General features: G+C 41.1%; 2 protein-coding genes across 3 annotated transcripts in view; one reads left to right on the forward strand and one right to left on the reverse strand.

Annotated features, from left to right (window-relative positions):
* ESF1 (ESF1 nucleolar pre-rRNA processing protein homolog) overlaps nucleotides 1-12,600 on the reverse strand; it is a 28,923-nt gene extending 16,323 nt beyond the window's left edge. The window contains exons 1-8 of one of the 2 annotated variants that reach the window (XM_063391543.1): nucleotides 12,489-12,600; nucleotides 10,569-11,265; nucleotides 9,535-9,863; nucleotides 8,661-8,774; nucleotides 7,868-7,968; nucleotides 6,676-6,828; nucleotides 5,132-5,246; nucleotides 4,027-4,165 (exon numbers count right to left, since the gene is read on the reverse strand). In XM_063391543.1, the coding sequence (XP_063247613.1) occupies nucleotides 4,027-4,165; nucleotides 5,132-5,246; nucleotides 6,676-6,828; nucleotides 7,868-7,968; nucleotides 8,661-8,774; nucleotides 9,535-9,863; nucleotides 10,569-11,265 (1,648 nt within the window). In that variant the 5' untranslated portion in view covers nucleotides 12,489-12,600. Of the gene's footprint in view, nucleotides 1-4,026; nucleotides 4,166-5,131; nucleotides 5,247-6,675; nucleotides 6,829-7,867; nucleotides 7,969-8,660; nucleotides 8,775-9,534; nucleotides 9,864-10,568; nucleotides 11,266-12,484 lie in introns of both variants that reach the window. The other variant, XM_063391544.1, reaches the window with a different exon arrangement.
* NDUFAF5 (NADH:ubiquinone oxidoreductase complex assembly factor 5) lies at nucleotides 11,415-23,219 on the forward strand. The gene is made up of 13 exons (XM_063391789.1): nucleotides 11,415-11,543; nucleotides 11,920-12,058; nucleotides 12,362-12,885; nucleotides 13,510-13,550; nucleotides 13,744-13,807; nucleotides 14,455-14,502; nucleotides 14,604-14,707; nucleotides 15,180-15,219; nucleotides 16,878-17,075; nucleotides 18,059-18,119; nucleotides 19,824-19,907; nucleotides 20,266-20,348; nucleotides 20,472-23,219. The coding sequence occupies exons 1-13, from the start codon at nucleotides 11,415-11,417 to the stop codon at nucleotides 20,556-20,558; spliced, it is 1,602 nt and encodes a 533-aa protein (XP_063247859.1). The 3' UTR covers nucleotides 20,559-23,219.
* The last annotated feature ends 1,938 nt before the right edge of the window (nucleotides 23,220-25,157 follow it).

The following is a 25,157-nucleotide window of genomic DNA, read 5'->3' on the forward strand; positions in this document are numbered from 1 at the left end:
AAAAATCCTTAAGCTAAAAGAGGATCCCTAGAACCTGGAGAGGCAAGGGGCTACCAGTTTGTATTTATCACTCGTTTTGCTAGGAGAAATTTAAGTGGGAATGCATATTGTCATTCTTTCTCATTTAGATAGAACTTGTACTTCTTCTGTCCAAACTAACAGTTTTAAAACAAATGTTTAACATCCGCCTTCAAAAGAACTGTAGGAGCTTCTAATTCTGTAAGCAAATAAAGCCCGTTTGACAACAGCTGCAAGAAAGGAAAGTGAGCTGAGTATGTTCTCAGAGTTTGTTCAGAGTTCAAATAACCTTGTCAGTGGCTTTCAAGTATCATGCTGTATTGCACAACATCAGGAACCACTTTCTGATGGATATTAAGGCAGCAATGCTTTCTGCCAACAGCTTGTTCAAAGGCTTTTTGAACAAAACACACAAACCAAAAAGTTCTGGGGCATTAACCACTGCACTGCAAGAGAAATACAATCAACCTGGGAAGGAGAAAAAAGCAAAAAAACTGATGAAATTCAGAGTATCAAATACAAGTATATTCTTATTGTTTTCAAAAGAAAGTAGCAATAGAAGTGCTAAAACATTTTAAAAGAAGAAAGTTCAAATCGTGACACTGGGCAGAAACATTCCAATACAACAATTTGTTTTTAAAAGATGACATTAATACAAAATATAACCAAATTCAAAGGCTCAACACATTAAATTGGTGACTGGCAGCTGAGTTAGCTGAGATCATGTTCTTGTAATCACAGCATTGTGAAGAGCTCCTGTTCTTAGTTTAAGAAGATTATCTTGCAATAGCTGAGTAGATGGTTCCTTTTTAAAAAAATCTCAGCCTTAGAAACTAATGACAGTAGAAAACTTGTAGCAGATATAACATCTGACAAGAGGTCTGCAGCAAAGATGATTCTTTTTAAAGATGAGGAGGAATTTTCTTTTTGTGATGTAATGGCAAAGCAGAAAACGCAGCTACTGGCTTGAATGCTGATGGCCATTAAAATTGCCCTTAATGTCTCAATTCTATCCAGGGCAGTTATTCAAATTCAGATAAAAAATAAAACTCAAATTATGTACAATGCATGTAGACCCACAGAATTAGAACTAAAAAGTTTCACGCTCCAGTGTTCAAGACTCAAGTCTGAGGTAAAGGCTTTTGCTCTGCACTACAGCATGCTATGAAAAATGAAATGTGTTGATGTCAGTCTTGAGCCAGAAAATAATGTCAAAGAAAACATTGGGGTTGAACCCCATTTGACATCAGCCTTGAGCCAGAAAATAATGTCAAAGAAAACATTGGGGTTCAACCCCATTCTCCCCACATTCTAAGCACTTCCTGAACAGGGAGTTGTGCAAACCCCATTAGTTCATCCCAATGATAATAAAAAACAGTAAGAATTTAGAATACAAGAAGAGGTTTATTCAAAGCCTGTCGGAGTTGATGACTTTTTGCAAGATTTTTCAGGGAGAAAAGATACTGGAAGAAGAGAATGCAAACAGACAAGTAACAGTAAATGAATGGTAAACATTGAATTATGGCGTTTTCTTGGAGTCTTTTGCATTTTCCTTCAGGTCTGTGCAGTCCAGCCATTGAGGGGTGTGCACTGGGTGCAGTTTTTAAACCTCCCCTTGCAAACCAGGTGAGTTTTGTAGCTGCACCTGTCTGTGCAGAGGTGACCTGGCATCACTAGAGCCACACCTCTGAGCCAGGCAGACCTAAGGCAGGGTTAATCTGGCAGTCAGAGCCAGTCCTGAGCAGGGACTCACTGGCCTGCAAAAGCACAGGGATTTGTGCTCTCATATCAACTTCCTAGAAGGAAAGCTGACATGACACTTGGCCTTCCAAACACCTTTGATTACAAAAAAACCCCAGCCCAACAGCTCCTGCAAACGGGCTTTGGAAAAGCATCCAACACCTGCATCAGTTGTATCATTTTTCTGATGCTTCACAGACAGAAAAGAAGCAGGCTGTGGTATTTGTATTCTGAAATTCCCACAAAATTCCATCCAGGCTTGGCCAACTCATAAACTGCTAAACTCTCTTGCTTCTTCTCTACAGAACCAATAATAAATAACTGCATGTTCTACTTCTGTCACTCTCCATTTCTTAGCTTCTGAAACATCTTTATCAAACAAACACATGTGGATGCCGTTCATTTTTAAGAGAAAAAGGCTGTTATCTAATAAAATGCTATATATGTATTTAAATTTATATATGTAGTCATGAGATATTGCACCAAATAGATTTGTAAAAAGACTTAACAACTAGACATAAACCCCATAATGCTTAATTTGAAGCATATTTAAAAGGCCAGACACTATTGTCAAAATAGCAATTATGGGCTAGATTAGATGAATGCCACAAACACTTCCCAATATAAATGTACCCAAGTAACAGAAAATTCAGAAGCAATGCAAAGGAGAAATTTTGTGCTATAAACCACAACATTCCCGGTCACTGAAATCCTTAATGTTACAGAACTGTTGGTTAACAGTAATACTAACATTCATCATGCACATATTTTAAGTTGAAAAATTCCATGAACAAAAGTATTAGAATGAGCCAACAAAAACCTGTTTATAAATAAAACATTTTAATAAGTTTGAAAAGTATGAATAGAAGTCCAGGACATTTTTTCCTCCTTATCAGACTCCTACATTTCCATTCAAGCAGCTGACATTGATTTTTCCCATTTGTGCATAGCACCACGTAATTCTGCTGGATGGAACCCTGACAGATGGAATCCTGTTTTGTATCACATAACTGAATGGATAAAATGTCAGGAACACATTAAAGACATGACAACATAATTCCTCTATTAGTAACTTACTTTTCAAAACATCATTTGAATCTAGACATTTCCAGGTTTAAAATTTATTAGTGTGATAAGATTATTTAAGGTCTTTTTTTTTTTCCTTCCCAGCAATGGAATTGTACTCTTTAAAATTCCTGAAGTGTTGTTCACATGAATATTTGCTTTCATCACCAGCCTATCACAGATGCTCTTCTTTAGCTCACAGTAGCCTTGTATGTGAGAGAAGATGGAAATGCTCTCCTCTGCATCCCCTGCTGCCCTTTACAGACCTCACTAAGAAACTAAAGCTCACTATGGTGCAGTTTGTGAGTTTTATGTAAGGTGAGAAACAAATGGACATTATTGCTGCCAAGATAATGCCAAGATGAGTTTGATGCCACAAGATTTCCCAACTCTATAAGCAGAAGAATTTGTAACTTTTTTTTGCATGCTCCAAGCTCATCTCTGACTTTGAAGCAACCTGCTTTAATGCAGTATAAATCAATTTTAACATCTGTTTGAAAGACCTAATTAAGGCTTAATGAAATTTTATTTGCCTTGTAATCTCGGCTGTGGATATTATTGAGAGCAGGATGAATTTTAGAATGAAAACAAGCAATTTAAATCAGGAATTTAAGCACTGCTGCACCATATGCAGAAGACTCATGTACCTTACAAAGTTAGATGAAATTCTCTTTCTATTCCTAAGAAGTATGTGAATCAAAAAGCATTTGAAAGATGTTCCTGTTCATTTAGTCATTATCCACCTTGCATTTCAAACTAGAACTTTTCCTCTGAAAAGGAAACACTTCAAGCTCTATGGGCCTATAATTTATCTCAGAAATGAACAGACTAAAAGCAGATACTGCCAAACTTGTCAAGATACTCCAAAAAAGGAGAAAAAAGGGAGTAGGGGAGAAATAAAATGCAAGAAAATTGTTTTCCACTCAGGGGTGTAAGCTCCTATTCAGGAAGGAGCTACTGTAGTCCAGGGGAAGCTGTCCCTGCCAATGGCAGGGGCTTGGACCTAGATGGTCTTTAAGGTCCCCAGTCTGAACCATTTAGTGATTCTGCACAGGGGCACAATCATTATACAGCAAATGTAATATTGTCCTTGTAAAAGATGACATTTAAAGCATTTTCTATAGATATGACATATAAACACTTAAATAATTTGTATTAACAGCCTGCAGCTAATGCCTTTGTGTGCAGCATTTAATACAGTACCTTGCTGCTGTTCCTCCTCTTCTTCACTTGATGAAGCCAAATAAGCTTGAAAATCCATGTCAAGGAGCTCCTCTTTGTTAAAAGTTCTGCTGAGTGATGTCACTCGCTCATGATCTGTCTCATCCCACGTGATATCAACCTTTAAAGTAAGAATGCTGTGAGGTGTAGAAGCTGGAACACTAAAACTAAACACTGTAACGCTGTCCTTTTAGGGGAAATTATTTTATATCTTCCATTCAATACAAACCTGTTAGTAATGCTCTCCCCAGTAACTCACTATAATAACCATTTAGTAACATGAATTTAATGATAACATTTTGGAACTTATTCTACAGTCAGTTTCAATGAGGCTGAGCTCCAAGAAGAACTGAAGAAAACTCCTCATGCACTGAATGCTCCTGTAACAGCAGGTCCCACGACACAAAACCTCTGGAAGCCAAATTTCCTTTGTGGCAGCAGATTCTGGTGTGGAAGCAGCCACCAATCCCTCTCTTTTCCTCTTCCAGCAGCAATGCACAGCTGGAATCACACACAGATTGCACTGGAGACAATGGAAGTGTTTGTGCAACTGCTCCCTCAACCAGAACGTGAACCAGATCTGACTGAGAAATGATCCAGCAGAAAATGCTTATTTCTCAACTAAGCACTTCTCCAGTCTGGTTCACTCCATGGCCAGATGGAAATTTTGGCTGTCAGTAGGACAGAGTAGGAATTGCTACAAGGAAAGGAAACAACTCCTAAGCCTGGCATTACTACCAAAAAACTTCTTACTGATTTATACACTAACATCCATTTTGGGCAAATTAAAAAATTTAACTGTAAACAACAAAGTAATTTCATGTGCAACTTGTCACAGAGATATATAGAGGTCGAAATACAGTATTTAATTTGCAACAGAGAAGCCAAATCTCCTTTAAAATCCAAACCAAACGAGGGTTGCAACTTGTGGGTCCACAGCATTCTTAAATCTTTTAATACGTTTGATGTCTCTATTTTGAAATGGCAGAGATAATCAGGAATCTTTTCCCCAGTACATATATCATTCATAAGCTGACAGCAAAACTAAACAAATAAGAAAAACATGGCAAAAACACTGTAAAGATACCTTTGATGTTCCCATAGCAGCAGATGTGAAGTACTTTGGCTTATAAGCAGCTATGTTCACTTCTGAGGCTACATCTTTTGGCTTATCATCAAATGTAACATTATCTGGAATGAATCTTAGAGGCAAATAAAACATGTTATTCTTCAAATACACTGGGAAATTGCATAGTATAAACAGTCTAAGCTTTCACGAGTATGGCACATCAGCATGAAAGAATTAGCTAAAATAAAAAGGGGGTAAGCCTGAGAAGGGAACAAAAGAAATGGACAAGTACTCCACACATGTAAGATTCATTGCTGGCTTCTGGAGATCTGCTCCACAGGTCTGCAGTGTATAACACCCTGTCTGGGGAGTATTTCAATTTTCAGTCTGGTACAAACACGGTCACGGGTGGCTTTCTGAGCGGTTTCCTTTGTTTTAAAAACCATCTTTTCAGAAAGTTTAATATTAAAAATTTTTAAAAAAACGTGAATAAAATAGGATTTGGAAACAGATGAATAAGACATTCCAAACCTTTTAGGAAAGCCTGGTACATCTTTAAAATTATAATTAGTAAGGAAAAAAAAATTAAAAAGATCAAAGTCATGAATAACAATTGAAGAACTTAGTTTAAAAAAAAACAAACAACAAAAACCTTGGTATACTACATGAGAAATTACTTGTGACTTTTTTAAAATCTTTGCAAATGTAATCTGATAAACAGTATTCAACATTAAAATTTAACAAAGCAGAAGATTAGGAAAATCATTGCAGAATTTCACACAGCTGAATTAGTTGTAAAACGTTATCATTGTTTAAAATGATGAAAAGTTATGTGTTCCCTTAGCAAAGATGTCTTCTCCAAAATGGTTCAAAGCAAATTAACTGAGTTCCTCTGGAAAATGATTCAAAGCAAAAAACCCTTAACTTTCACTGACTTCCCAAAGTGTCCATAACAGAGGGCCCAGCAGACAAACAGGGCTTTTGTCACAACTTATGATTTAGTGACTTTTCTGCTTAGAATAAAAGGGGGGTTTTGCAACAAAAGGAAATCCTAACAATAAAACAAACCATAATTTAAAATCCTTTCTTCCCCAAACATGACTTTTGAAATATCAGAGCATCCAGCAGCTCATTCACAAGGACTAACATATCTATTGCAGCCTTGTGACAACAGCAGCAATAATCTTGCCCTGTGGTAAAGAATCATTAAAAAGACCCAGTTCTGGACCCTTGGGGAAAGAAAAAGAAAGAAGTTTCATTTTCTGAATTCGATCACTTTAATTAACTGTACCAAAAGTTTGAAGATGTAATTAGAACTTTTTATCTGGCTTTTCTGAAAATAAGACTTTCTATGCAGAGATGCTCTTGAACTCCCCATATTACAATAAAAATAAGAAAGAAGAACCAAGGGGAAACCTAACAACTCACTGGATTCCAAATCTATCTTTGTATCTTGTTTTGGTTACAGAATAAAGTCAATATAGTTTACTCCAAATTATTATAAACTGCCTTTAATTCACCCTCCCTGGCCCAACATCCAAAAATACCACCAGTGGAGTTACCTCAGGTCTATGAAAGAGCAGCTGCTTTCAAATTCCAGTCCATCACATTCCTCATAGATTTTATTGGCTGTTTCAGGGGAATCACATTCTACGACTGCGTAGAAGTATTTCAGTCGCTTAAACTGGTATTCCCGCAGTTTCTCCCTGTAAATCCTGCAAAAGTGGAGAACAGAGCAGGCAGGTGAGCTGGCTTTAACACCTCCTTATTAGCAAGATCTTCTAATTCAACTCATCAAAAACATGCAGATGTTAAACAGCACAAAGTTCCACTAGTATTGAGTTTTCTTCAAGTAAAAAGCCTATTTCAGACAGATTTAGTAAGTGTGAAATCTGCACATGGCTCCATTGAAAGGTCACAGGGATGAGGTTCAGTCAATCTGAAGGGCACAGGTATCACTGAGGCACCTCTGGGATTCCTGCATTTCTCTGTGTTGGATTCCAGAGTGGTAAATGCAACACTTCAGGATGCACTTGATGCACGCAGTGACCTCAGAACGTGCTCTACATCCACCCTACACTCTCCTGATGCACTAGGGAATGTCTTCAAAGGGATCTGCCCTTAGTTTAGAAGCATCTAGATTTTCCAAATACAGGGCAGTCCAGCATTATATGGCCCCAGTCAGGCTGCCAAACACCTGGAAATTCTGGGAAAATATCAAAGCAAAACCCTGAGTGAAAGTTAAGAAATGCAAAAAAGACATGCCTGAAGAAGCCAGGACAATGGCAGGACTGAGGAGCTCGGCCTAGCAGGACAGGGCTGTTGCTGGTGGCACTCAAGAAACCTCAGTCTTGGAATTCTTTGGACTAAGGCCCCTGTTGATTCACAGATATGAATTTTGACAGTGAGCACTAAAGGGAGTTTACTGCACAAATGGCCATTTGTAGAGGAGAAATGCTGGGTTTTAAGCTGCCCATGTGTTTGTTCCATTGATTATTCCAATGAGCTACATCATAAAATTTTAAACTCACATCAACAAGCAAATCTTTTCAAGTTTCATCATAATGCATTTATTAAATGCCCTGATACTGAACCAGTGCCTGTTGTAAATCAACCTTGGAAAAAATCTAAAAAGTTAAGGTGTCCACAGGACACTTCCACATATGAACTCCTGGAAACAGGAGTTGATTGGGATTTCCACTAAGAATTAAACATATTATAGCTCTCATTTGAAGACAAAACTAAAACTAATACCCATCATCCTCTGTGGTATTCTCTGGAAGATCAAACAGTTCCACAGGTCCTTTTTGTTCTTCCTCTTTCAATCTCTCTTTTCCAAACTCTGAAGGATAAATCTACAAATACAACAACACAAAACTAAATTTTTAACTGTAGTGCAACGTACACTAGCTAAGAAAAAAAGTCTCTCCAGGCTTTTACACTTTACAGTTTTTATTTAAGATCAGTAAAAGGATCAATTCCATAAACTTTAATACCTTCCTATTTTTGATATATGGAAAAGACAGCAGCCAAACTGCCTGCTGGGAATTGTGAGGCAGATGAAGAGCAACAGGAACCTGACTTTGTTCATTGTACCCTCTTCAGAGAGAGGTATCTCACTAAAATTTCTCAGAGAGCTGAGGCAGACACGAATAATGGAGAAATATAACTTAACTGGCCAGAATACAATCAATTTATGAGTGAGGTCTAAGGCTGGGTCTAAGGTTGGGTTACCTGCCATAAAGACCACTGAATATTAAACTAATCAAGGAAATGTAGTGTCCTCCTACTAGAAGTGAGAATTTCAGTATTAGTCTCAGAAAAGCAGCACTGAGAGCCAACCTCATAAACATGAGAAGTCAATGGCTTTGGCCTCTAACTCTGACAAATACCTGCCTGTTACAACAAGGTAAGTTGCAACAGTTTCTCTTTAAACACATTAATATTTCTTTTGGTTCTCCACAGCACTGTCTTACTTCTTATTTTGTAGTCTTTTTTTTTAAACAGTAGAAGCCAATACTCCTTTCAGAAACCAGGAGTTTCTTACCTTAACAGAAAACACTGTTCCTCCTTTGGGTGTGAAAGAATTAAACAGAGCCAGCAAATCCTTAGCCTTCAACCTGTCCCAATCCATATTACAAACTGCCAATCTACTTGTAATCTGAAAGAAAAGAACATGAGATGCATAGGTTTAATTGTTGACTCCTGTGGGGAAAACACAATTCTCTAGCAGAACTCAGTGGTAAAAATCAGAGTCAGCAATAAACTTTGCTGAAAAGCAGCGTTGTCGTCATGATTTTTTGTCACTTAAACAAGCAAAGATGAGAAGCAGCAATTACCAGAGCACATAAAAAGGACATAAATAATGAAGCACCACAGAACAGACTGCACCAATCACAGATGCAGCAAAAACATAATCACTTAGGATTTGTTATCATCAAACATTGATAGTCTCAGAACAACCACTATCACTGTTGTGACAGCACTAGAGCGCTGTGATTTCTTTCATACTGATTGTGCTCGTTGTAAACTATTTCACTCTCTCATTATGCTTTAATTTCTTAAAATCGGAGTTAAATAACAAAATTTTTGAAAAGTGAAAAAAATCAGTAATGAACAAAAGCAGTACAATTTAAATTCTGGAATTCCTGAAAGGCTCAATTTTGTTTGTGCTTTCACCTGCAGACAGCTTATCCATAGGCACAGGTAAGTGTGCTTAAGGAAAGAGGAGACACCAGTAACAACTGCAAGTCTCTCACTGTCACACAATTTCATCATTGTTTCCATTCTGCCACGAAAAGGCTGAAAAACCTTTATGAAAAACACTTCCATGAACTGCTCCATACATGATGGTCTATAAGGAACCCCTAACATTTCTGAGTTTGGCATGCAGCAACTTTTCACATGCCAGGCATCCTTACCTCATCTCCACGAGGGGCATCTTTATCCAGCTCGCGCCACGAGTGCTCAATCTCTGGCTCCTTTGGAAACAGCTCATTTAAATCCTCATCATCCTCTGAGCTCGTCTCAATGTTCCCTATGCCTCTGGCTAGATCAGGCCCACTGTCACTTTCTTCATCATCTTCTGAACCACTGTCATCTTCACCCGTTTCCTCATCATCTTCTGGCTCCTCTTCCTCGCCTGTTTCTCCACCATCCTCTGATTCCTCCTCTTCTGATTCTGCGTCCTCACTTGCAGAGGCTTCTTCCTCTAACTGCCTTCTGCATTTTACACTTTGGTCACAGATGTCTGAGACAGAGAGATAAACATCAGATACATTTTAATGTTAGAATTACACGTGACTCTTTACAAAAAGGAAGACTTCAGGGCTTTTCCATACCTATTTACAGGACTCCTGAAAGGTGTAAGGATGCAGGAGTAACTAACAGAAAACATCAGCGCTGCCTCTTCCGTTTGCCTGATCTAATCTAATCTAATTACTCTTTAGGTCAAAAACTGCATTATCAATCTCAACTGTAATTAAATATTCTGCTATTTTATTTATATTACAGAACCAATAGGTAGAAATCTGTGTCATAATAGAAGCTATACACATGCACAAGCAATATTTGTTCCTCAAGTTACCTGTTCTTTCTAATCCCCTCTAATATTAATGGCTCAATGCTGCCATATTTTGAATTTCAGTCCACAAGCTGTGCTGTGCCCTCATGGTATCAGTTCATGTATCTGCTGCTCAGTTTCAGAAATGCAGCAGTGCATATGCTGTTGTAAATTTTACCAACGATTTCAGTGCCAACAATTAAAAGCACAGGGATGTTCACAATCTTACTGAAGAATCAGAACTGATTCTATACAGAGCTGACCAACTCCAACCCTTCAGCAGCACTGAATCCAAGCCAGTCAGCTATTTTATAACTAAAAGTAACTATAAAACAAAAGCATTAACATCCAAACAAACACAGCAGAATTCTCCTTGTTATTTGAACAACCAACCTGATTCTTTTGTTTTCCCTCCTAGGGAGTGGTCCCTCCTGGGAGCTTTGACTGCTGTCGTAGCACTTGTTTGTGAAGACTTTTCCTTGTTTTGAATGGAAATGGATCTTCCCCCTGCCACACCTCCTTGCTTGTTTTTCCCTTTGGGTAAAAGGCCCTTGTCTCCCCGAGAGCAATCAACTTCCACTGCAGGTTTCTGTGAGTCCTCTTTCAAGCTGAACTTAGATTTACCTTTCTGTCCTTCTTTTTTAAGGTCATTTAGTTTAGTCACTGCTTCACCTGTTTGGTCCACCCCTCGTTGGGTTTTTTTGCTCTCCTGCTTTGGGAGGCCACCAGCAAGGGCCTTGGCAGAATCTGCTTCTCCTTTAGCTTTAGCTTTCTTTTTCTTTTTTTTCTTTACCGTGACTTCTTTGCTGTCGCTTTCTGAAAGGTCGGAGTCAGATTCCGACAAGGCATAAAACTTCCTGAGGTTCTCTGTGGAGGTGTAGTTGACAGGGCGGCCTCTTTTATCCACTGTGTACCTCAGCTTGAACTTCTTGTCGTGGAACATCGCTCGGAATCGCTTGTCAATCTTGACTTTCCGTTCCTTCTCGGGCATCTCCCAGAACCTGGGATCCCTTGCGATGCAGCTGAACCGGCCATCGCTCAGGATTTCCTCCTGGGATGACATTTTCGATGCCATTGCAGACTTGGACATCTGCAGCATGGAACAAAAAAAACCCCAAACACTTCTGATTAAAAAAAAAATGAATGTAGATTCAGATATGTAACTGAAAAAACCCCAAGGATTAAACAAAGCTGGATTTCTAAGCTGTATCTAACAGGTTATTCTTTCCAAAAGCACATATGGCAGTTTCACAGCATCACACACCACCTGGCTGGAAGGGACCTCAAAGATCAGCTGGCCCAACACTTCTTGGCAAAAGCACTGTCTATACAAGCTGGCCCAGCGCTCTGCCCAGCCAGATCTTGGAAGTGGGAATCCACCACTTCCCTGGGCAGATTGTTCCAGTGGCTGAATGTTCTCACTGAGGGAAATTTTCCTCTTGTAGCTAAATGGAACCTCCCCAGGAATAATTTGTGCCTATCACCCTTTGTCTTTTGCTTGTGAGTTCTTGTGAAAACAGAGTCTCCATCTGCTCTGTAGTCACCCTTTAAACACTGCGAGATGAGGATAAGGGCTCCCCTGAGCCTTCTTTCCTCAAGGCAGAACAAACCCAGCTCTCTCTGCCTTTCCTCACATGGCAGCTTCCCAGCCCTGTGGCCTTCCTTGTGGCCCTTCTCTGGACCCTCTCCAGCCTGTCTCCAGGTTGTCCTGTGATAAAAGACTGAGAGAATTGAAATCGTTCAGCCTGAAGAACAGAAAGCTTCAGGAGACCTAATTGTGGCCCTCCAGTATCTGAAGAGAGGCTTTAAGAAAGACGAAGAAAGAATATTTACAAGGGTCTGGAGTAACAGGAAAAAGAGGAATGGCTTCAATCTATTAGAAGGTAGGTTTAAATTAGATCGGGGGAAGAAATTCTTCCCTGTGAGGGCGGTGAGGCACTGGTACAGGCTGCCCGGAAAAGCCGTGGATGCCTCATCCCTGCCACTGCTCACGGGCAGGCTGGATGGAGCTCTGAGCAGCAACGTGGTCAGGTGAAGGTGCCCACGACAGAGGGCTTCGAACGAGACTGTGTTTAAGATCCCTTTGAACACAGGCCGTGCTACGATTCTGCGGTAACACCTGGGCTGCGGACACATCCCACCGTGACTCCCCACCACACCATGCACGGGACCTTCCGCGACATCAGCCCGGTGCCCACCGGAGCTACAGCCCGCCAGCAGCCCCAAGTGCGCCAAGACGGCTGCAGCCCCCGCACCCGCTCCCTCCCCGACCCCAGCAGGGAGGAGCCCTGAGGACGCTCCGCTCGCACCGACCGTGCCCGCTCCGCTCGCCCGCCGCTCCCTCACGGCGCTTCCCTCGCGGCGCTTCCCGCACGCCGGCACTGCACAGCCACTTCCGGCGGCGCTACGGCGGCCGCGGCGGGACACGTTTATAAGGCGTATAACGTGTCCCGCCCGGCAGCGCCTGCGCGGAGGGGCGCGCGAGGCCGAGCCGATGCGGGGCCTGGCGCGGCCGGCGCTGAGGGCGCGATGGTGCCGCCGGCTCTGGGCGCTGCCCGCAAGGGCCGCCGCCGCTTCGCCGCCTTCTCCCGCCGGAGCCTCGCCGGGCTCGGGCGCGCTGAACCCCTTCGACCGCCGGCTGAAGCGGAAGCAGAAGAACTGGGCAGCGCTGCAGGCCGAGCCCGCCAAGTGCGATTACCTGCGGGAGGAGGTGCGGGGCCGGGGGAGCTGGCGGGGTCAGCTCCAGCGCCGTGGCTTGTTCTGGGCTCCGCAGCTCAGGGACGATTGGAGAAGCTGCAGCGGCTCCAGGGGCTGGTGGAGGGGCTGGAGCCCGAGGCTTCTAAGGGAGCTGGAGTGTTCAGCCTGGAAACCGCAGAGAGAAAAGAAGGCTCAGGGGGCGCCTTATCACTCTCTGGAGTGATATATAACTTTATCGCATTATATATACAACTGTATAAGTCGCTTTATCTATATAACTATATAAGTCGCCTTATAACTCCCTGGATGGAAGTTGTAACCAGGTAGAGGTCGGTCTCTCTTCTCAGGCAGCCAGCGACAGGATAAGAGAACATCGTCTCAAGCTGTGGCAGGGGAAGTTTAGGTTGGGCATTAGGAATTTCTTCACAGAAATGAGTGATCAGACATTGGAAGGGGCTGCCCGGGGAGGTGGTGGAGTCTCCGTCCCTGGAGGTGTTGAAGGACAGCCTGGACGTGGCGCTCGGTGCCGTGGTTTAGTTTAACAAGGTGCTGTTTGCTGACGGGTTGTACTCGATGGTCTCGGAGGTGTGTCCCAGCCTCGGTGACCCCCGGTTCTGACGGCCGGCTGTCCCCGCAGGTGGGCGGCAGGATCGCGGACCGCGTGTTCGACATCACCAGGTGAGCCCCGCCGCGTCCCGCCCTGCCCTCACCCCGGCGGGGACCGCCCTTCCCCGAGGAACCACAGAGGAGAGCTCGCTGGGCTGGGTTCGGCGAGACCCTTCGAGATCAGCGGGTGAAACGGCATATAGTCTAAAATAAAAAATATCTTAAGACCTGGCTATGTTCTGTATTGCTAATCTTATCCTTTTAGAACGTTTCCGCTCGCTTTGGATGTCGGCTCTGGAAGAGGTTACATAGCTCAGCACTTAACCAAGGTACTGTGATTCTCTTCATACTTAAAAGTATTTAAAGGCAGTTCGTGTGTCCCTCCCATTCAAATGGGGCTCTGTTACAACTTAAAACAATCACCTGAGCCTTGATGAGATAAATCTCCCCTCCCCACCTCTATACCTGTAGTTATAGTTCAAAGCTGTGTGTTGTGCAGGCTATTCTTGGTTTTTTGTCACTGGAAACTAGACAAGTGGTAGTGCAAGGGAAGGTAATACAATACAGTTAACATTTAGTTTTGGATAGGAATATGTGTGGGGTTCTGGTGACTCCATTGGCCACAGTCAGTTGTTAAAGAGAAGTGGCATTATGGAGACTTTGAAGACCTTAACAGTTTACCTTCATGAACTAGGCTGTAAGTAAAGGTGCTTCCTTGGCTGTTCATCCATGGTTTAACTAAACTTATGCCTAAAATTATAAAATGTGTTTTCTATTACTGCTTCTGCTCAGCTGTTCTCCCTGGGAGCAGGTGCCATGTTGGGTGGGGAAGAGTGCTTTCTGCTTTAGATGAACCTTTTATCAAGAGTGGAAAAGATTCTAACTTATTATAAATAGGTGTAAGTGCCAAAAAATTACTTACATACATTCACAAAATAATTTACATTTTTAATAGGCTTTTAAAATTTTATTTCAGGAAACAGTTGAAAAACTTGTTCAAGTTGATATCGCAGAGAACGCTTTAGTAAGTAGCTTCTTGAATGCTGAAGTGCTTCAGTTCTGTAATATAGGAAAGCAAAAGAAGTGAGTCTCTGATGAGCTGTTTTTCTTCTAACCCAACATTAGAAAAATGCTGTGGAGTCTGAAATCCCGACAGTCAGGGTCGTGGCTGATGAGGAATTCCTTCCTTTCAAAGAAGATACCTTTGATCTTGTTGTCAGCAGCTTAAGGTATGTATTAATAATTTATTTATTTTGTTTAGGTTGTTAATAATGCCCTTTTCAGAGTAGCTTTAAGAAAGTCAATCCAGTAAAGATTACTAGTCCATTTAAAAGCAATAAGCAATGTACTTGTATAGCTAACATGGGCATGCATTAGGAAAAGCTATGTCCTGGTTATGCTTCCTGTTTTGTTTCTTTATTTCCCTACAAAACATTTGGAGCTTCTCTCTGCTCTGCATTTTGGCAAACTAGTCTCCAGGGCTTGCATTTTCTCAGCCAAAAAAAGAAAGAAGAAAACGCTACGTGGATAAACTTTGGTTCTTGTGTAGTATCAGTTTCAGGTGTTTCAGCATGGTTGCACCTTGAGAAACCAGTTTGTGGCTTTGGCTCCTGAAACTTCCTCAGCTCATTAAGTAGTTACTTGCTTTCTCTACATCTGATTTAATCTGAAATTATAAAATGTACATTTCTGTTATTTCAGTTTACACTGGGTGAATGACCTCCCTAAAGCTTTCAAAGAGGTAAGAAACTTTTTTTTAATACTGTAAGCCAGCACTTGCCATGATTTGCATTGAGAGCACTCTGTATTTCCAGGTCTTTAAATAAATAACTCACGTTGCACTCAAGTATTGTTTGCAATACTTTGGACAGTTTGAGGAGCCTTGGTTGATTTGCTACTGCTTTGCTCTCTCGAATCAATTTGGAATAAATAACTGAAACAACATGGTTATACGAGATTTTGGATTCTCCACATCTGAGGTCATGGTAACTCATGTTACCTGAGGCAGTGCTATTGATTTTTATTGTTAGCTCTTACTGTTTGTGGTACAGTACTACACTTCTCCAGAACTGCTTCATGGGGCTTGAGTTTATTTTGAAATACAACTTTGATCAAGGCTTTTTTATTTTGAAATTAAGCAAATACTTGTTGAGGACAGATTTTTTTTTTCTCAGTAACAGTTTTGGTCATTTTAGTCATCATGTTGATGACTACCAACATTTTGGTCATCATTCATCTCTTTCTTGCAAGAGTACATGTTAACCAGTTTGCTGTTTTTTCATTTATTTGTTATTCATTTATCAGTCATTGCAGTGCTGTTCTATCACCTGTTGGTAGGAATAGAGCTACCCTACTGTTACTGAAATAATAAAAACCAATTGAAATACATTCAGTACTTGTAAAAGAAACTTGGAAAGAAATATACAATTTTCACTGGGATTTAAGTATTCTATAGAGTCTCAAATACATTCTCCTACAGTAATATACCAGACACTGTCTCACAGTGGGGAGGAACTGGGCTTCTTGGGCAACTTTCATGATTTCCTGTGTTGGTACCTCTGTCTTTAACTAACAGAAACTGCCTTTAACTGCCTGATTTCCTTACCTGTCAATTAAAGGCCATTTTACTAGCACAGAAAAGGTAGCTTGATTAATACTTCATGAAAAAAACTATTGAAAATATTTTTTTTCAGAAGCGTTGGAAATGCTTGCTGTCTTGTTAGCCTGGTTATATAATCAGGCTCTTCTGGATGTCTTAACCAGAGGTCATTTCAACTCTTCAAGAAAAAAGAAAGCATGAATTTATTGCCCTTCTCACTAGGAAGGGAGCTAGAACTTAGGAGACCAGAAAGCAGCTTGTCAGCCTTGGTGTCTGAGTTATGATGTTCCTGTTTTGGCCAGTTAATAATGAGTAATCATAGAGGTAATAAAAATGGCATTATTCTGTTGTCTCAGAAGTGCAGAGATCACTACTGGAAACTAAAGCCTCCATTTCTCTTAAATCAAGCCATGAAAAAGTGCTTTTGCTGCTCTCAGAAAGTAAAAGTTAACAGCATACTTACCTTCACTACCCCCCTTTCAGAAGGAAACTAATTGAGAATACTGTTTTAGGAGTATTCTGCTGAAAATAGTTTTACTCTCAATTTCCACTGTTTGTTCCACGTTTCCTGACTGTAAGTGTAACTTGGGAGGATTTACTCTTAAAAACAGAGAATAGGCTCTCCTCAGCCAGAGGATTTGTTGATTCTCCCACAAGCAGTGTGGCCAGAAGCTGTCCCAGCCTGCCCTGCAGAACACAGTCAATATAACAGGTCTGTTAGACGCTTAGAGGGGTTGCTTTGGAGTCGATTAAGATACAAACTCTCAGAAGCACGGCCTGTGTGATGTGTGTGTGTGCAGATCCACCAGGTGCTGCGGCCGGGCGGGGCGTTCATCGGGGCCATGCTGGGCGGGGACACGCTGTACGAGCTGCGCTGCTCCCTGCAGCTGGCCGAGCTGGAGAGGGAGGGCGGCTTCGCCCCGCACGTGTCGCCCTTCACCGCCGTCGCCGACCTGGGACACCTGCTGGCCAGGGCTGGCTTCAACACCCTCACCGTGGTAAGTATGAGGAAGAGAACCCTCGGGCACAGCAAGCCAGAGCTGCTGGGATATCAAAATTCACCGCTAGGTTTTTATCTTTTCTCCGTGTTACAGCCGGGATTCAGGCACGGGAGCCACAGTTTCGTGTTTGGACTCAGTGTTTATTAATTTTTATCTGTATTACAGTCTCAGGAGTTGTGAGCTCTAACTAGCAAGGCAGAAAATGGAGTGCCTCTCACTCTTTCCAAGGTCTTTTCAGCGCTAATTACCCAATAACGAGATGACACCTATGTTACTTATACTTTTAACCCAATAACTGACAACCCAAGGTCCGCAATGCGGACCTTTTTCACCCAATCAGAAAAAAACTCCCGAAACTGTGAAGAGGAACGACTTAGACAATGCCCTAAGTCCTCCATACTGCTTTATACACATTACTATATACTAAACCTCTAAGTTTCCAGGGCTTTAACAAATCACTGTTTGCTAATAACATCCTGCTTCCTTCTGCGTGTGGTGCACCTCACTGAACAGGCTGCAGAAATAACCTGGCGTGCCACTGCTTTTGGCTTTGTGGTGATTAATGGAACCAACCAAAGTGTATCTTTGGCTTGTGGCCCAGTAGAATTGGGATGGTTTTCTTGGAGAAATGTTAGAGAATGTTAGACCTACATGAAAAAATTACAGACACATGCTCTTTCTTCTAAAACCAAGAAGAAAGTAATGGCATGTAAATTAATATTTGATTGCATTTGGGCTACTAAGCAAAACTTTTTAGAAATAGTTGAAATAGTACATGCTTTCTAGAAAGTCATGATTTGAGCAGAAGAGGCAGGTAAATACAATTGTAGAATGGTTTGGGTTGGAAGGGACCTGAAAAATCATCTAGTTCCAACCCTCCTGCCACAGGCAGGGAATAGTTTGGTAGTACAGCAAGGTTGAAATAATGCTATTGGTTTAGCTTGATATGCACTAATAAATGAACTTCTCAATTCTTCTAGGATACTGATGAAATCCAAGTGAACTACCCAGGGTTATTTGAGGTTATGGAAGACTTACAAGGTAAGTATATACTTTGTGGAAATAGAAATGTTTTCTATATCAGTGGAGCAGATGCAGTAGAGTTTTACTGTGTGTTCCTTAGCTCTGAATCATACATACAGTCTTGGGGGTTGCAGAGAACCTTTAAAGGCCGTCTAGACCAACTCCCTGCAGTGGGTAGAGACATCCAGAACTAGATCAGGTTGCTCAGTGTAGGAGAAGGGAGTACAGGAGCCTGGCCCCTGATTAGCAAGAGCTGTGTTAATTACCCAATACAGCCTCACCCTGACCAGTCATGGCTGTATCCAATAAAGATAAGGGTGATAAAGGGAGTGGGTCAGCTGGGGAGGGGAATCGTGGAGGAGGAGGAACCTTGAGGAAGAAGAAACGGGAGGGTCATGAAGAAGGATCCTGGAGAGAGACTCACTGCTGTGAGGTCCGTGTGGGTGTGTAGTCAGAGCCTGTTGATGGAATCTGCAGGCACAGTCTGGGTGGGGAAAAGCTGCAGTCAGAGGCTGCAAGGGAAACCTGCAGCAGGAGTTTGCTGTAGCCAGAGTCAGGGAATGGTTGGAGTCAGGATGGCTGAGCTGTGAGGAGAGATAAACCAGGACCCTTTTCATGTGTGATAAATGAGAAATCTTTGTCTCAGCTCATTTCTGTCCTCTAACAAGAGGGTGGACGCTGCTGCAACAGCTCAGAGCTCTGTCCAACCTGGTCTTGGATGTTTCCAGGTGTGGGTCATTCATCACCTCCCTGAGCAGCCTGAGCTGGTGTGGTACCATGTTCATCACAAAACATTTCTTTCTTAAAAGGAAAAAAAAAATACAAATAAGTCTTCTTGCAACAGGGGAACCATTAGGTTTTTTCCTGCTGTCTAGTGAGTCAGGTGATTTGTGTTGGGAAGCACGAGTCAAAGACTTGCTGCTTCATGGTCTGCTGGGAATGTTCTGCTTCCCTGGGTTCCTGTTCAGTGTAAGGTGCAGAGAAGCCCTTAAAGAGAGACAGAAGCCTGTATCCCATACACTGACTTGTCCTGTGAGCCTTTCTAATCACCTGGGCAATCAGCAAACTGCTGTGGAATGAGAATAAATATCTCCTCAGTTTGGAGTCTGCTGAGAGCAGCAAACAATTGAGTGAGGGTTTTGTTAATATTCCAATTGCATTTGTCATGGATTGTGAAGCACTCATTCCCATGCAGTCTGTTGTTACTGACAGCAGCTCAGGGCATTTCTTACCTGCACTGACTGCTGTTTGGAGTAATTCCTTAATGGAAAGGCAACTTTTATTCTCAGCAGAAACATTCAGATGCAGTAAGTGATTAAAAAGACTAGAATTGTGGTTATTTTATTTTGTATTTTAAATCTCTTGGATTAGTAATTTTAATGATTATCAGTTAAAACAATATGGTCATGTGTCTGAATAAACTCTTTGTACTCATTCTTGAAATTAGGTATACTTAAAAGCCTAAGTGTTTGAAGGTTCAGGCTGAAGAAATAATAATTTGAAAAGATTCCTACTGTAAATTGCAAAGCATAGGAATGAAAAGTTTTGGATTCTTACACACAAGAAACTCACCTAATGATCTGTGGTATGTTCTCTCTTACAGTGAAGTGCAGAGGATTCTGTACTTTCTCTGGATTAATAAGAATCTGTCCTTAGTGCATGACACTTAACTCATGGCGTGTGCTATATTTTCTTTTTTTTAAAGCTAAAACATATTTTTAGGTATGGGGGAGAGTAATTGCTCTTGGAATAGAAAACCTCTGCTACACCGGGAGACAATGCTGGCAGCTGCTGCAATATACCAAGGTCAGTATTTGAGAGGCAATGAGTTCATCTAAAATGACTTCAGGAACATTTTCTCTGTGTCTTTTTCTATGACCTTTGTGTAAAAAAACCCCAAAAACCAATACAAACCCAAAGCAAAACCAAAACCCCCAAGTACTTCAGAACAAAATGCCATTACCATAAGCTATTTTTAACCTTACTCATAATGCCAGGATTTGAACTATATTGATGCACGGGTATGAGATATTTTTATTGTCCCCAATCTTTCACCAGGAGTCACTGTGATGAATATGTCCCACTCAGCTCTGATGCTCTGAGAACTGAGTGTTTCCTAGGGCTGATGCTCTGTGCTTTTCTCTCTCCCTTCCTGGCCCCTCAGAAATGTACGGGAACAGCGATGGCTCCGTCCCTGCCACCTTTCAGATCTACTACATGATTGGCTGGAAGTACCACGAGTCACAGGTAATGTGAAGCTGTTCTTGTCTCTTTGAAGGTACTATTTAAATAAGCATTGTTTTAAAAGGTTTTTACAAAAAAATTAATATTACCTCATATGTATTTTCTTTTTTTTTTTTTTTTTCTTAGGCAAAACCAGCCCAGCGAGGTTCTGCAACAGTTTCATTTGGAGACCTGGCAAAAATAGAAGGACTTCTTAAAAAGGAAAAAAAATAAGTTGTTCATCAGAAATAGTAATTGCCTTGAAACTTCTATAAAAAAGTTTTAATTGCAGGCAGTTTTCACTTGTGCTGATTTAGTGGTGACATCCTGAAATGATAATAAAGTACACACAGTAGAGGTTTCTGTACTGTGCCACAGCATCATCTGTGTGGAATGGTGTTAATTTTTTGTTTCCAGATAAATATTTGAGCAGTTTGCTCTCTCAAGTCTTTGAGAGAGCTGTTCAACTCTCAGCTTTTTATTAAATTCACTGTTTTCAAAAATCATGCCTTTTCCAGCATTTCAGTCTCACAGGCTGCTCCAGGTATGGTTTACATGTCTTAAATGTACTTTTGAATTATTTCTCAGGGATAGCAGATCATAATAAATAATAGTGTATAATAACACTAATAATAAGAATGGTAACAGGTATGTTTGTGAGACATCCTATAAGAGAAACTACCAGCAAATACAAAGATATAAATTATAATGGTTTTTGTGAGTTGGAAAGTATGGGTAAAAAGTTACTGTAAGTATTGTTTGAGATTTGAATAATTAAGTGATACTTGATCTAAATGTTAGTTGAAAATTACATTTGCACATTACTTTCTGCTTTTCTATCTCAGAGGCTAAAGAGCAGGAAGAGTAATTTTCTCTTTAGCTGTGCCAGGGAGCTTCGACTTTTCCTGTCTATAACTGCATTACCAGAAATTAATATTAATTGCAACTGTGACCCATTAATATGAGAGGTTTAGAAAAAACATATGCCCAGAGATTTTTGCGTGATTTTAGCACTCGTAGAGATGAGGAGAAACAGAAAGGATGAAGACTCTACAACCAAGTACACAGTTGAGTAAGTTTTATCATATTATCTGAGTGGTATATCAATCCTGTGCTAAAGCCTTTTAAAGTTTTTCCTAGGCTATTTTAAGATTCTCCACCAGGTGGAGTTTGACAGAGCTTGTGCGTGGCACAAACCCATCAGGCCAGGTAGGCAGAAGCCTTCCCATCTCCAAGGTCCTGATTTGAGGGGTTGTTTTATCAACCAGGCTTTGACTTTGAATAAGAAATGGGCAGAGAAGGTGCAAATCATGAGAAGGAGGGCAGCAATCTTCTGTCCTGTTTTTGCTTACAAGCCTAACCCATAATTATTGGAGGGAAATTAGTTCATCTTTTGTTTTCCTAGAAACAACAGTAATGCTGCTGGAAAAAGAGGCAGAAACTCTAAATGGTCTGATAACCTTTAGAGCCCTCTAAAGACTACATCTAAAAGGAGAGCTTGTTTCTGTGAAAGCTTCTTTTTTGTTTAATACTACATCAGTGGAGCCAGTACAAGATACTGCATCTCTCTACAGATCTTCTCTGGCTTAAATAAAATTTCCCTTGTTTCTGGAGGAATCTCTGGTTTCCCAGATGTAGGTTTCTGTGAAGTTATGTGTCAAATTAATGTGACTTTGTAAAGCCTTGCTTTAGTAGCTAATTTCCAGTCACTTGAGCTGCAGGTTGTGACTCAGACGTGTTAGGGGAATGAGGAGGTGGAATGTGCTGGGTAAATGTTAATTGGAGAAGTGCTCCCACTGTGCTCCTTTGAAGTACTCAAGTTATGGAGAAAAGGAAGGATTTTCAGTTCTTTGATTTCATGTTTCATAGATGGCATACATAAATAGTCAAGTGTTTGGGTAGTGGGAAAACATCCTCTGAACGGGGAGCAAAGATGAGTAGCTTTCTTCCTAGTCCTTGGTGGGGGAAAAAGGTGCAGATATTCCATTAATGTGGAAAAGGGCTGGGGAGTAACAGAAGTAAGGAGTAGTAAATATGGCATTGGAGCAGTGCAGGTTGGAATTAGGGAACGTGTGAAGAGGCAGGGAAGGTGTTCATTTCCCTGGCTGTGTTGGAATAACTGCCTTTTCTGGTGGTTTTTAACTGCAATTACAGGTTTTTTCTGTAGAACTTCCTGGAATTCTAGTTTACTCCTGGTTTCTACTAATTGCCTGAATAAGTAACTTTGCAAACACTTAGTTTACTATGAACAGATGTTTTTGTCACAAGGCTGTGTTTCATTTTAATTCTTTTTCAGATTTAAGTCTTTATGGCTTTCTAAAATTGTAATGAAGAAGAGCATGGTTGCCAGTTGCTAGCCTAGTACCTCATGTGTGCTGAGAGTCAGCTTTTGCAGAGTGAGTAACTTCTAAAAAGTGGTCGTGAAGGTGATGTAATATCTCTTGTAAGCTTAGTTAATTTAAAAAGCATTATGCATAATACAGAATATTTTTCTCCTGCATACAGAACGAGAAAAGAATTCAAGGACATAATTATTTTGATTAATCAAAAGCTAGGAGCTCATAAATAAAATAAAAATAAGTTTAGAAGCATGGTTGCACTTAATGAACATGAGTGTTTTATTTTAGAGTTTGAGTCACAGATCAGTGAGTATGCTTGGTCTGGGTCTTGGTTTCAAGATCTGTCAATGTATAGTTTTATTCAAGTCTATTAAGGATAAAGGAATGAGATCCTGTACTTTCAAGATGAAGAATTTTTGAAGTTAAAACATGAGAGGATTCTTCATTACCTCTAATTTATAAAAATGTCACCAGCAGAAGTACAAAAGTGAACCGTGCAAAATTACATTTAACTGTATTTCTTTATACTGTTTAAAAAATAAAAATGTGAATGACACTCTTTTAATGTTTTCTGGAAAAACTAGGAGCTAACACTGAGCTTTCAGTTGCAGGGGCAGAAGCACACCAAGCTTTCATATGGCGTTTAATTGGAATTTCCTGAAGCAAAAACCTGATCTCAGGGATTAAATTCATTAGAGCATCTTGTTTAGGAAACCACACTTTAGAGGGCTAGCTTATGTGTTAAACCTCTTAAGTTTTCATTAGTCTAACCCAAAGACATAATACGCACTTTTGAAAGATGTGCTCCATTTTTGCCCAGGTTTTGTAGCCATTACTTGGGAGGAGTGCAGTTATTGTAGTGCCTTGATTGGAGTCAGTCTGAGCACTGAAGCAGGTGTGACCTGTGTAGATAGGGGTTTGATTTCCTGAGTATCTTGGGTGCCTTCAGGGGAAGGAAAAGGAAGGAGAGAATAAAGAAGAGAAATAAAAACCTGAGGTAAGTCAGTCTAGCTGAGGACTACATCTCAGAGTGAAACAGAAGACACTGAAGGAGTGTAAGGGAAAAACAGCTCATGCCTTACTTAAATCAAGTTAGAATTGAACTAATTTGTTGATTTATTCATAGCTTGTGATTAATTGTTCGTCCACTAACTATAGATGCAGGATTAATAGCAGCAATATAAGAGATAAATGACTGCTAAACCCTTACAAAACCTTAGTAAACACCTTCCCATACCTAAACACACTCCTATGGCAATCCCCCCACACAGACCCTCAAATTGGCAGGTAAGTGCTCCCCCCTGTCCCTTTACAGGAGGCTTCAGTGGTACGAGCCCAGCCTTCTCAGAAGATGTTATCCTGGGTGCATCCATCAGCTGAGGAGGTACTGTGGCCGTGTTCTCACCTGGGCTGTTCCTATCAGGACCCCAAAGGTGCCACCCCAGGAGTGACCCGTGCTTGTTGTGCCCTGCGTTCTCAGCCCACTGCCAGGGGAGGCTGTTCCACAGGCCCCCACTGAGCTAGAGGTGCCAGGGACTCCCTCTTGGTATCAGACCAGCTTTTCACTGCTTTTTTCTCCCTGTTAGAAATGTTAGGGCTTTTAATGTTTGGTTTTTAGGCTGATTTTTCTTTCCCACCTGAGGTCTCTTGGTAACTGCCTGATTTACTGTTTCACGTGGCTGATGGTTATCTTCATTTTCAGACAATCCCAGCAGATTTTGATCCAACAGCCCCTCGGTACTGGATGTTTTATTCACACACCTTGCACTTGTATTTCTGTCATAGCAGCTGAAGTCCAGGATTTTTTGGCACATTGTGCTCCATGTAGGTTTCCCCCATTATTTGGAGCTGTGTCTTGGGATACAAGGTACATTGATAAAAAAAGAGACAAATTCCACAGGTAGAGTGTTCCTGTTTGGAGCCTTATTTTGAAGCAATGAATGATGAATGCTGGGCAATTCTATTTGGCCTCAAACTGTTCATAGGCCAGAATATATTAAAATTTGCAAGTTTTCTAATAATTGTAACATGTTTCATTATTCAAATACAATCTATATAATATATATCAGATAGAATTTCTGCTTTCGTAGATGACAAAACTGCAGGACAGAAATGCACTGGATACATTTCAGCAGCCTTCCAGAACTAAAGAGGCTGCAAATGAGCTGCTGAGGGAATTTTTAAGGGTGTGTGGGGTGATGCCTTTGAAGTGACAGAGGGTGGGTTTAGATTAAATAACAAGAAGAAATTATTCCCTGTGAGGGTGGTGAGGCCCTTGAACAGGTTGCCCAGGGGAGCTGTGGATGCCCCATCCCTGGAGAAACGTTCAAGGCCAGATTGGATGGGGCTTACACTAACCTGGTCTATAAGAAGGTCTCCCTGCCAGTGGCAGGGGGTTTGAAAAAGGCAAACCTTAACATTTCTCTCAACCCAAGCCATTCTCTGATCCTTTGTTTAAAATATCACCTTTTTAGCCAAATTACAATGTAAAAAA

Source organism: Prinia subflava, chromosome 2, assembly GCF_021018805.1.
Source record: "Prinia subflava isolate CZ2003 ecotype Zambia chromosome 2, Cam_Psub_1.2, whole genome shotgun sequence".
Classification (NCBI taxonomy): domain Eukaryota; kingdom Metazoa; phylum Chordata; class Aves; order Passeriformes; family Cisticolidae; genus Prinia; species Prinia subflava.